General features: G+C 39.4%; 1 protein-coding gene and 1 long non-coding RNA gene across 5 annotated transcripts in view; one reads left to right on the forward strand and one right to left on the reverse strand.

Annotated features, from left to right (window-relative positions):
- LOC117086023 overlaps positions 1-6,563 on the reverse strand; it is a 106,803-nt gene extending 100,240 nt beyond the window's left edge. For all 3 annotated transcript variants that reach the window (XR_004438178.1, XR_004438180.1, XR_004438177.1), the window contains exons 1-2: positions 6,448-6,563; positions 1,452-1,899 (exon numbers count right to left, since the gene is read on the reverse strand). This is a non-coding gene — a long non-coding RNA (uncharacterized LOC117086023). The remainder of the gene's footprint in view (positions 1-1,451; positions 1,900-6,447) is intronic.
- Positions 6,557-12,128, forward strand: part of MINPP1 (multiple inositol-polyphosphate phosphatase 1) — a 47,685-nt gene continuing 42,113 nt past the window's right edge. The window contains exons 1-2 of one of the 2 annotated variants that reach the window (XM_033215469.1): positions 6,557-7,343; positions 10,119-10,316. In XM_033215469.1, the coding sequence (XP_033071360.1) occupies positions 6,707-7,343; positions 10,119-10,316 (835 nt within the window). In that variant the 5' untranslated portion in view covers positions 6,557-6,706. Of the gene's footprint in view, positions 7,344-9,610; positions 10,018-10,118; positions 10,317-12,128 lie in introns of those variants that run through there. The other variant, XM_033215480.1, reaches the window with a different exon arrangement.

A 12,128-nucleotide genomic window follows, 5' to 3' on the forward strand; every position in this document is an offset into this window, starting at 1 on the left:
TTGGTAGTTTGCTTAATGTAAGATATGGGATGAATATTTTCATGATAGCCCCTGCATCTAAGTTATCATTTAGCAGTACCTGCCTTATCTCCTGTACCGAATCAGATTAGACAGCATAGGAAGTAAGAATGAAAAGGTGAGGTGGGATAATAAGGAATGTTGTTTATGGAACCATAAAGGTTGCTTCAATTTGAGTGTAAACTGTCCTTTTTACTGAAGCAATTGCAACCAAGTGTGTGAGTTCACAGGTGCCTACGTTGTTTTTTGGCTTACATACTGTTTGGGTTTTAATACTGACTGATATATAATACAGACAAAGCAACTTAATCAAAGAACGATGGGTCTATATACAACAAAACTGAACAAAATCTGAAAAAACAGTGATTCATACATGGGCTACGGAGGCAACATGAAATGGACATTAATCGACTAAGTAAAAAACAGATTTCTTGAAGAATTAATAAATAACTTTTGTTTTGGAAGTTCTCTATTGTTTAAAATTAGCCAGATGTGGTGGCCTGCACCTATAGTCCCAGCTACCCAGGAGGCTCAGGTGGAAGGATCACTTGAGCCCAGGCGGAGGTTGCAGTGAGCTGAGATTATGCCGCTGCACTACAGCCAGCCTCCTGTGTGACAGAGCTAGACCCTGTCTCAAAAAGAAGGGGGGGTGGGGGGCAGAAAGTTCTCTATTGTTTGAAACAATAAGGAAACATTAAATGCTCTAAAGTCAGCTAACCAATAGTCCTAAAGATAGAATGGCTCAAAAAGATTTTCCAATTTTGGAAAACTAGCATTTCAAAAAGTTCTTTTCTTTTTTTATGAATCCTAAGATTTCCATATCCTAGAAAACTAACATTTCAGAAAAAAAAAAATAAGATGGTAAAACATAACTGCTATCATCTATGCCTGTTCTGGAAAAATACAGAGAAGAAGAGAGTTTTGTTTTTTTTGTTTTTTTGTTTTTTTTTTACGATATTCAAACAAAGAAATGTTTAATTACTTGATGTTGATACAGTATTTTTTCACTTAAAATGAGATAAATCCTTTGTGTCTTTTGAGATTTCCTTTTAAGCTACATGCCTGTATCATCTATTTAAAGGATAACTTTTTAAAAATAAAAGAACAATTTAACAACTGTACACACAGGGACAAGCCATAAGCTGCACCAACTGGATCCTAGATCCTCTTTCCCCAAGGGCAGCCCATTCTTGGTTCTTGAGAGTTTTTTTTTTTTTTAAACCAGGATTTGGAAAGCCATTATTTATCTTTGTGATAGAATAACAGTATGTTTTGGATGGAGGGTAATTCTGGGGGAAATTATATTTCTGAACAATAATTTTGGTTTGTGAAGGAAAATCACCATAGAACAGGACGAGAAAGTGTATAGCTAGTTTCCCTCTTTGAAATGGGAATAGCAAAACATATAAAGAATATTGAAAATTTAAACTTACCATAATTTTGCATCTGGTTTCTCAAGTAGTTCTGTGGATTTAGAACCAACATTTGCTGGGGGGAAAGAATTACCAACATCAAAGTCCTAGGATGTGTCAGGGCACCAAAAGAGAGAAGTTTTGTCACTGTAAAATAACTCCCTTGGCAGAGCATTATAGAGACTGTAAACAGCAGGTTACTTCAATGGTTATGTGTGGTTTGGTGAAGTTCTCTACGTTAACTGAAGCGCAACTCAAGCAATGCAATGTAGCCCTGATATGCTGGAGAACAGTCTAGCAGTTAGCTACCACTGATGGTGTGGTTCCTTTTAAGCAAAGGTAGCTTGTAGTCTTCAGACTTGTGACCTATGCAGCCTCCATATTCAAGTGAGGTTAAAGGGCCTGCTGTTGGAACGTGGATCACTCCAGCCCTATCTGTACACATGGACCCCTCTTCTGTTGGCTTCCACTGCAACAAAAAGTGAATACACACTAAATTAACATCTGGCAACTGTTAAAAGGAATGATGCAACAGCAGGGCAGAAAGATAAAAAAGCTCAAACTTTCTTGGCATAGGCACAAAGTTCGTTGCTCAATGTAGTTATGAGATAATAAATATCTATGAAAAACTATTTGTCAGTTTATTTAAGAAGTGATAATAAGAAACCCTTTAATTCTGCTTAATAAAAGCAACTGATATTTATTTGGGGGCAGGAACCATATAAAGTCTTTATGTAAACTGTTTCATTTAATCCTCTCAACAGTCTCATGACTGTTATTATCCCCACTTTACAATTAAAAAGCATTGAGGCAAAAGAATTTAATTTGTTTAATATTTCACAGGTAATAAGAGATGAACCTGGAATCTGAAAACCAGAAAGTCTAACTTCTGAGACCATGTTCTTAGTCCAGTATTGTATATGCTTACATAGACAGCCTTCCTATTTCCCTACAGAATTTAGCTGTTTCCTTTCCTTTATTGTTTCATCTCCAGAAAACTATCTTAGTAACCTCTTTAAAAGTAAAGTAGATGGCTGTAACTTAAAATACTATATATGATACCATGTAATGTATTTTTTTTTTTTGAGATGGAGTTTTGCTCTTGTTGCCCAGGCTAGAGTGCAACAGCATGATCTTGGCTTACTGCAACCTCCACCTCCCAAGTTCAAGTGATTCTCCTGCCTTGGCCTCCCAAGTAGCTGGTATTACAGGCATCTGCCACCATGCCCAGTTTCTTTTCTGTATTTTATGTAGAGACGGGGTTTCACCATGTTGGCCAGGTTGGTCTTGAACTCCTGACCTCAGGTGACCCGCCCACCTCAGCTTCCCAAAGTGCTGGGATTACAGGCATGAGCCACTGCGCCTGGCCGACACCATGCAGTCTTAAAAGTGGAATGACTATTTTTGAAGTCCTATGGATAATCTAGCAAAAATAATTGAGCTTATCCTTTAGTATAGTGGATTGATTAGAAATGAAGTTCTACTCAAGACCCATTATTGTAGGAACATCAAGTTCAACTTTTTTTCTTTTCCACTCTGAAAAAATACAACAGATAATGTTTGCTTCTAAATAAAATTGCACAGCCACTAGCAATTCATTCTCAGTTGGATCTCCAGAGCTGACCATACAAACTTCTACTTGTTTCTCCCATTCCTTAGTTGTCAATCCTTTCCCATTACTTTCCCATTTCTCTCAGTTACAAATCCAAACCATTTCCACATTCCAAGACTTAATTCCTATTCCCCCATCTTTCAAACTTGTCTCCTATGTTACTGTGGAAACTGAGGCCATCAGGCTTGAATTCCGTGAACTCCCTCCTGCCAGATCTACAAATTTATCCTCATGTTCACCCACCCTTCTAACATTCTCTCAGAAGATAAGGTCTCATCTCCTTCCGGCCCAAATCAAATTCTCTACCTGTGTTTTTTGTTCCATCCTCTCCCATCTCTGCAAGGACCTTGAACTATTAATTTTCCTTTCTGCCTCTTGTATTGTGTTAGATTTGCCAAATATATTGCTCCTATACTCACAATTTCTTACGAGGGGAGGCGATTTTCCCATGATCTCTGCAAAGGGATAGCCATGTTTTGCACTATGCAAACTTCTCTGTACTACATGATTGGACCAAGTGGTCACCTATGTCAAAGGGCAGCCAATTTACAGACTGCCCAGATAACTCAGACATGGTCTGGTATGAAGTGATGAGCACGGCCAGTGACTTCTAAATTTTTTTAAGGCTGCTTAGTGCTCTAAGAATGAGATATCCGGCCGGGCGCGGTGGCTTAAGCCTGTAATCCCAGCACTTTGGGAGGCCGAGGCGGGCGGATCACGAGGTCAGGAGATCGAGACCATCCTGGCTAACACAGTGAAACCCCGTCTCCACTAAAAAATACAAAAAAATTAGCCGGGCGAGATGGTGGGCGCCTGTAGTCCCAGCTACTCGGGAGGCTGAGGCAGGAGAATGGCGTGAACCCGGGAGGCGGTGCTTGCAGTGAGCTGAGATCCGGCCACTGCACTCCAGCCGGGGCGGTAGAGCGAGACTCTGTCTCAAAAAAAAAAAAAAAGAATGAGATATCCATTTTAAGTGAGATGAGTGGATTTTTATCATTAGAAAAGTTATGAAATAATCTTTGATGCATGTGTTGCCTGTGAAAGTCATTCACTTTATTGTTCAGTGGGAGTAAGTATAATCCATATAATTGCTAGAAAGCTAGGCATCAGTGCTATTATTGGGACCACAGTTTCGTAAGTTAGCTTTTCCTTCAAAGACACTGTTACATTCCTCTTTATAAGCCCATCACTATCTTTACTCTTTTTCTCTTTAAGTGTCTCTTTGCTTTAGAGAGGTGTGCCTCTAAGTTTAGGCATGCCTGTAAATGTTAACCAAGAAGAAAAGGGGCCAACCTATGAATGCTGAAAATTTGGAGAAGTTCTGTGCAGGAAACCATCTTCAGGGCAACAGATGTTCTTTTTGATACACTATTTTGTAGCATGTCAATGCCTGAACATTAGTAATGATGACTAATATAGTGGATTGATTAGAAATGAAGTTCTACTCAAGACCCATTAATGTAGGAACATCAAGTTAAACTTTTTTCTTTTCCACTCTGGAAACATAGTTTTCACTCTGAAATCATAGTTTCCACTCTGAACATAGTAATAACACTGAACATTAGTAATGATAAAAATATTTATAGCAGCCTATTATATGCATTTTAAACACATCATCTCTGATTGTCATGATAATCCCATGATAGAGGTTCTAATATTACCAATTTTCAGATTAAAAACAAACAAACAAACAAACAAAAAACTAAGGCCCAGAGAACATGGGTAACTTCCCAAGATCACTCAATGAATAGGCGGCAGAGGTAATTAGAGTCTGGGTCCAAAGCTTAAGTACTCTTTGTTTTCTTTATACTATATTTGGCTTTTTCCTAGCCAAAAACAAGGAGGTATTGCTTACTTTTACTTTATCATTGTTATTTGGCATAACATCAAAATAATTAGGAGCGGTTTCTAATTAGTTTCTAGTACTTAAGTGTATAAAACAGGATAAAATCAATTGATGAGGATTAGGATAAGGAAAATAAAATAAAACTAGGGGCAAGTTTCATGTATAAAAATGTGTGCTGTGCCATACATTTTGTAAGTAAAAGTCTCTAAAGATTGCTTCATAAGAAGTGAATAATGACTTTGGGAACACTTGGTAACCCCTAGGACTCAAAAGACTGGGTGTGAGAAGTGATCATTAATAAGCATATGTATTAGGCAAAATATAGTGAGATGAACCTGGCACAAATGCTCGCTGAATGCACTTAGAAATATCAGGCAACTCATCCTATAGAGCATACAGGTTAGAATGTCTATTTTAAGAAGGAGCGGATATTTACTAAATACTAATTCGAGCAAAGTTCTACAAAAATATCACTGGCCATGAATATTCAGGTATTGACATGCTACAAAATAGTATATCAGAAAGAACATCTGTTGCCCTAAAGATGGTTTCCTGCACAGAACGTCTCCAAATTTTCAGCATTCATAGGTTGGCCCCTTCTTCGTTAACATTTACAGACACGCCTAAACTTAGAGGCACACCTCTCTAAACCAAGGAGACACTTAAAGAGAAAAGGAGTAAAGATGGTGATGGGCTTATAAACAGGCATGTAACAGTGTCTTTGAAGGAAACGCTAACTTATGAAAACGTGGTCCCAAGTTCCTTAAATCTGGATCACCATATGACTTTTGTAATACTTATTATTTCCCCAGCTGGCATATAAACTGGAGTTCAAGTGGGAAAAAACAAGGTATTGTTCAGATTTACGATTTTTTGGATCAGGCAAAGATTCTGAGCAATAACCTATTAAAAAACCCAGCTGCTGATTTGAGTATGTAAGTATATGGGAGGAACGTATGAGGAACACATGTATCTGGAGTGGTGGTAAATACAGAGCATGTTTGCTTTGCAAAGCAGATTAGCTCATACTTAATAATAGAGTAAATCTGCTGAGCCATGACTCAATGCACCCAAATTCTCTAGATTGCTATGTCTCTACTCGCTAAGCCTTCGGGATCAACAAGCACACAACTTTGAGGGTGCTGTCTCACTGATGTCCGTATGAGCTCTGGTAGTCCAGGTCAAGATTATACCAAAGATTCAGGACTTAAATTCCTGCAGAATGTAAGCCCCTTTCCAAGTTCTCTGCTTTACTGTATCCTGTTTATTTTCAAACTCAAATGGAAAAAAAAACAAAAAAACAAAACAACACTTTGGGTTTCAAGAGGCACCCTGCAGCAAGGCCCAGCGATGTGAATTTTCAACAACCGTCTCAGGCAGATTTCATGCTGACGGTTCAGGCACTATACTTTGAAAAACACAGTATCACAGCTATCCTGTTTTGGCAGCCTGGGAGGCTAAGGTTTAGTCTGGGCTTTATTCACACCCAAAACAACTAAAAAAGCGGAGGAGTCTTTGAGTCAATCCCTGAAGCTCTGGCTAAGAAGAAACTCGCCTACGTTCCGGGGCAGCGACGCCGGCTCCACCTCAGCCACGGCTGTCTCAAGCTTCTCCGGGTTTTCCGCCGGCTCCACCCGAGCCACAAGTCTACAGGGTTCCTCGGAGCTTTCCGCCGGGACGCAGGACCCACCACCAGCTGCCGGTACGCATCCCGACTGCCGTCGGCCGGAAGCGCCCTCCAGACCCGCCCCCTGCCCTCCGGAGCCGGAAGCTTGGCAGCGGCAGCCGGCTCGTCGCTCTCCACGGTCTGCGCCGACAATGCTCCGCGCGCCCCGCTGCCGCCTCAGGACCTCCGTAGCGCCTGCCGCGGCCCTGGCTGCGGCGCTGCTCTCGTCGCTTGCGCGCTGCTCTTTTCTAGAGCCGAGGGACCTGGTGGACTCGTCGCTCAGCCCCTATTTCGGCACCAAGACTCGCTACGAGGATGTCAACCCCGGGCTGCTATCGGGCCCCGAAGCTCCGTGGCGGGACCCTGAGCTGCTGGAGGGAACTTGCACCCCGGTACAGCTGGTCGCCCTCATTCGCCACGGCACCCGCTACCCCACGGCCAAACAGATCCGCAAGCTGAGGCAGCTACACGGGCTGCTGCAGGCCCGCGGGTCCAGGGATGGCGGGGCCGGTAGTACCCGCAGCCGCGACCTGGGTGCAGCGCTGGCCGACTGGCCTTTGTGGTACGCGGACTGGATGGACGGGCAGCTAGTAGAGAAGGGACGGCAGGATATGCGACAGCTGGCGTTGCGTCTGGCGTCGCTCTTCCCGGCCCTTTTCAGCCGTGAGAACTACGGCCGCCTGCGGCTCATCACCAGTTCCAAGCACCGCTGCGTGGATAGCGGCGCCGCCTTCCTGCAGGGGCTGTGGCAACATTACCACCCTGGCTTGCCGCCGCCCGACGTCGCAGGTGACCCCTTGGGCGGCCCGTGTGCTGTCCGGTCCTCCCACCCGCCTTGGATCCCTCCCGCCTTCCCCAGACCCTGGGCTTCTCCGATGCCCACAGCTCTCTTTCCCCTGTTCCCAAGCCGTCATCCCTCGGGCTACGTCCATCCCTGTCGCGGGGTATTACAGACTTGGCTATCTCTTTTTCCCCTTACACGTATGTTCATTTATTCATCAGGTGTAATTTCAGCATCTTCTACACGCTCCCTGGTTTAGTAGAGTTGGGGATCGAACAGGATAGGGGACAGACAGGTCTCCCGCAATTTTTGCGCTCCCATTCCCAAATTGAATTGCCCCTTCGAGCGCCAACCCATCCCTTCCCCCTTCCCTGGCGTCTAGTTTCACAATTGGGCGCACGTTTTAAAAAACAGAATCTAGAATTTTCTTCCTCAGGCTTTGCTTCCGATACTAGTTTTTCCTTCTTCTTCTTCTTCTTTTTTAAACTTATCGTCTTCTTCAGATGACAGTTTTAGACTTACAGCCTGTTTTAGGAACCTGATCTCAAGCTTTTGTGCCCTCCTTTTTTCTTCTGTTTTGTTCATGTTTTTACTCTAGCGTTCCCATCATTGTAGCTGTGGTCCATGGTCACACGCAGTAACTTAACTCATTTATTCCATTAATTATACTCTTTCGAAATTTGAGAAATCATCTAGTAAGGCCCCATTATTTCACAGGTGAAGAACTCGAGCCCAAGAGTATGCCTTCTTAATTGTCTTTTTTAAGGTCTAGAATCCAAGTCTTCTGTTTTCCTAGAATGGTTCTTTTTCTCTTAGAAAATACTGTAATAGTTCCAAATAATAATGATAGCATACACCTCATGCTTATTGTGTGCCAGGTATGCCTCACATTTATTTTACAAAATCCTTACAACCACAATCCAGAGTTGATAGTATTTCCCCCATCTCAAAGATGAGGAAGTTGATACACAAACACATTAAATAATTTGCCCATTTTCGTACAGCTACCTGTGGACCCAGGAAATCTGATTGAGAGCTTGCTCTCTTTACCATTTTGCTATACAGCTTCCATTTGTCCAATAGCATACCCGATAAGGAAAAAACAGGTAACACTTTTGTACCACAGAGATGAACAAGCGTTAATAGTTTCTTGATCACTTTTAAGGCCAGAATTGAAGTGAGGATTATTGTTTAGCTTCAAAGCCCAAGTGAAAAATTAGAAGTAGGCTGGTTTTGTAATTTCTTCTGTAGCTGTTGAACAGTGAAACCATCTGTAAGGAATTTCTCCACTGATTCTCTGTCATGTTATTGTGGATAATTCAGTTAGCTGACTTGTGTCTAATTATTTGTTGAATTGTGTTTTTTTAAAGATATACTTTTTCCATTAACGGGTGAAAATTCCTCATAAATCTGTTAAATTAACAGAATGTTGAAAGCAGAGCATATTTTAATATAACGCAATATCTATAGTGACCTTCTGGAACAAGTGAATTTTTGTTCTCAGATGGCATTGTGAAGACTGGCATTTGTCTCTCAGTACAGAGCCAGGGATGAAAATATTACGGTTCGGAATAAGCCCCCTCCTGACTGTTTTCAGTCTCAGATGGTAAACCCTTTGCCTGGCCACTTTGTTATTCTCTATAGACAATAGTTTTGCCTATTATGTACATCTGGTCTTTTGAGGGAGTCTGCTGAATTAGATTTGTAGTTTTATAGAAACAGAACAATGCCTTTGTTTTTGTTTAAAGACTAGCAATAATTAGATAGTAACAGGGATAAAATACCCAGATCCACTTGGGAAATTACATTTTAGCAGCCACAGAAAAAAGGTGATAAAGTTAGCTTATTTTCCTTGTCAAGATATTTTCTTAAGAATTGCAATCCAATTGACAAAGTGGGCAGAATTATCCATTTCAAGAGACACTTAAACATACATATTGATATTTTTTTGCATACACATCCAAAGCCCAGATAAAACTATATTCAGTTTTCTCATATTTTATGTACAAAAATGATATACTTGGTGTTCTTTTCATGGTAAATTGTTGGATAAGTGATTGAAAAAAATGTGTGTTTTGAATATGACTGAAAATAAGGGCATGCCAGTAGTTGAAGAATGATTATGCATGCTTCTCCAATACATATTTGTTGCCAAATTGGGGGAATAAAGTAATTTATTAAAGTCTAAATAGAAAGTTATCTGGGGCTTCAGTTAGAAGATAAACTAAGTCACAGGCACCAGCACAGTGAAGCACAGGAGACCCGGAACATCAGTGCGTTTTGTGCTGTTGTCAGTTGTTTTTGTCCAAAGCAGAATCTTTTGTAAAGTAACACAGAGTTGGGAAAGTCAATTGAGAAAATAAAATACTCTGTTTAGACTTTGGCTTAGAGTGAAAAAATAGATTCCATATGTTGAATTCTCTCTCACCTTGTAAGTGGAAACTTTGCTGATTTTTAGTTTGCTTTCTCAAGTTTTCCGTGCCTGACAGAAACAGTACTTATAAATGTATAAAGCAGTTTCATTGCGTAGCATCACTACAACACATTTGATCTTCAATCTCTGTTTCTTTAGTCTTTTCTAGCTATTCTCATGCATTACAGACATTATAAATCGGGAATAATTTTACCCTATGACTTTCCTAATCAGTATGTGCTTATTTCAGCTATGAGGATTAGTAAGATGTTAGTGTTCCTTTTTCACACTTAACATTTTCAATAATTTGAAACTGTCGTTTATGTCAGTGATTTACATATATATATATATAAATTTTTCTCTCTTTCAGATATGGAGTGTGGACCTCCAAGGGTTAATGATAAACTAATGAGATTTTTTGATCATTGTGAGAAGTTTTTAACTGAAGTGGAAAAAAATGCTACAGCTCTTTATCACGTGGAAGCCTTCAAAACTGGACCAGAAATGCAGAACATTTTAAAAAAAGTTGCAGCTACTTTGCAAGTGCCAGTAAATGATTTAAATGCAGGTAATATGCCTGTTGTCTTTAAACTTATGGTTTAAATAATTTTGAACTGTGAAAATGAAAAACAAGGAAACAATTTTTTTTAAAGGCCCACAATTGATTTAGGTTAAGAAAATAATATGTTCTAGGTCAAAAAAAGTGTATACCTTGTGCTTACTATGTACCGTGTTTAGATTCATATTCTTCTTTGAGTGTTATTTAAGTTAATGCACAAGATTCTAGCTATATTCTGGAATTTTTTTGAGGGCAGAGTATATAAAGCCTCAACTGTAGGCATTATTTTTAAAACAAATTATCTTTTCTGAATTTCCCCTCAAAGTGATACAAATGAAAAAATCATATAAATTCTTTAGCTTTTGAAGCAGTTCAAATGTACCTGTTAATGTGTAAGAGAGGTAAGTTTTAGAAAGTGGGAAGCAAAGTACTATGATGTTTTTTGAGTCTTTTATATGTAGCCTTGCTGAGAAGATGAGTAGTCATGTCTATTATAAGTTATTGCAATGGATGGGCTGACCATGCAGCTTAGCATCCAAACTGGTGGGACACTTTTGAAAGTGAAAGGGAACACTATTAATAATTTTGCCAGGAAAGCAGGTGGGAAACCAGGGCACATGGTCACCCAGTAATGGGAGATTAAGAAAATAAGATTTTTTTGTTTTCTAGGAATTTATATTCCATAGGGCAGATGTTGACAAAGATACGTGCAAAGATTGTAGATTACATTATACTCTGAATTAATTTCCAAAAGCCTGGAAGTAGATGTTGGGGAAAAAAATAGATTAGAATTTGTCAGTCACAGGGCCTGGATGCTTTATAAGGATCAAAACGAAGATGCCTAGACTAGCATTTGAAATTGAATGTTTTCTCTCTCTCCAAACTGGCAGTACATTGGCATCACCCATGGAGCTTTAAAAATTATTTACTTTATTGGGAAATAATTCAAACATAAAGATAACAAAAACGGCTAATGTAGTGAACATTCCTATGCCCACCACTTGGTTTTACTCAATTTTAACTTTGTGCTTCAGTTACTTGCCTTAAATAAATTGAGGTCCATTGGTCCCTTTCCTGGATCCCATTCTTTCCTTTCTCCCCAATGTTAATTGTTGTCATGAATTGAGCGTTTATATTATCCCATGTTTTATACATAAATGAGATATTGTTTTGCAGATTTTAAAACTTTTAAGAATGATATCAAAGTTTATACCAGTCTGAAATTTGATTTTTATGCAGATTTTTGTTTTTGATGTAATGTTTGTAATTCTAGTCCTACATTTTAAATGTATGTATTCCATTCTATAAGTATACCAGTATCAAGCCATTATTCTGTTAGTAGGCATTTAGGTTGTTGAAAAAGATTTTATTTAAACTATTTTTAGTCTCTGAATGGGCAAGAATTATGTATTTTACTGATGGAGTAACAGCAACTTCTTTTTGGAGGCAATATTAATATAGTGGTTAAAATAATGTATTCTGGAATTGGACTATTTGCATTTGAATCTTGACTTTACTATCCTATTGAATAACTGTGATTTTTGACAAGTTTCTTAATATCTTTATGTCACAGTTTCCTTCTTTGTAAAATGAATGTGGGAATTATTCTTGTCTTGTAGGATTATTGCAAAGATTATATAAGATTAATTCATACAAAGCATTTAGTACCTGGCACAGTAATTGCGCAATAAATACTTTTGCTATTTAAATACCCTTTTGTTTACATAGAGGGGTGATGCTATATGTATTTTCAGTAACTTTACTATTTTTACTTAACAATATATTTGTCTCTAGACAAATACAGAACTGTCTCATTCTTTT

This window comes from Trachypithecus francoisi, unplaced genomic scaffold, assembly GCF_009764315.1.
Source record: "Trachypithecus francoisi isolate TF-2019V2 unplaced genomic scaffold, Tfra_2.0 Contig00586, whole genome shotgun sequence".
In the NCBI taxonomy this organism is placed as follows: domain Eukaryota; kingdom Metazoa; phylum Chordata; class Mammalia; order Primates; family Cercopithecidae; genus Trachypithecus; species Trachypithecus francoisi.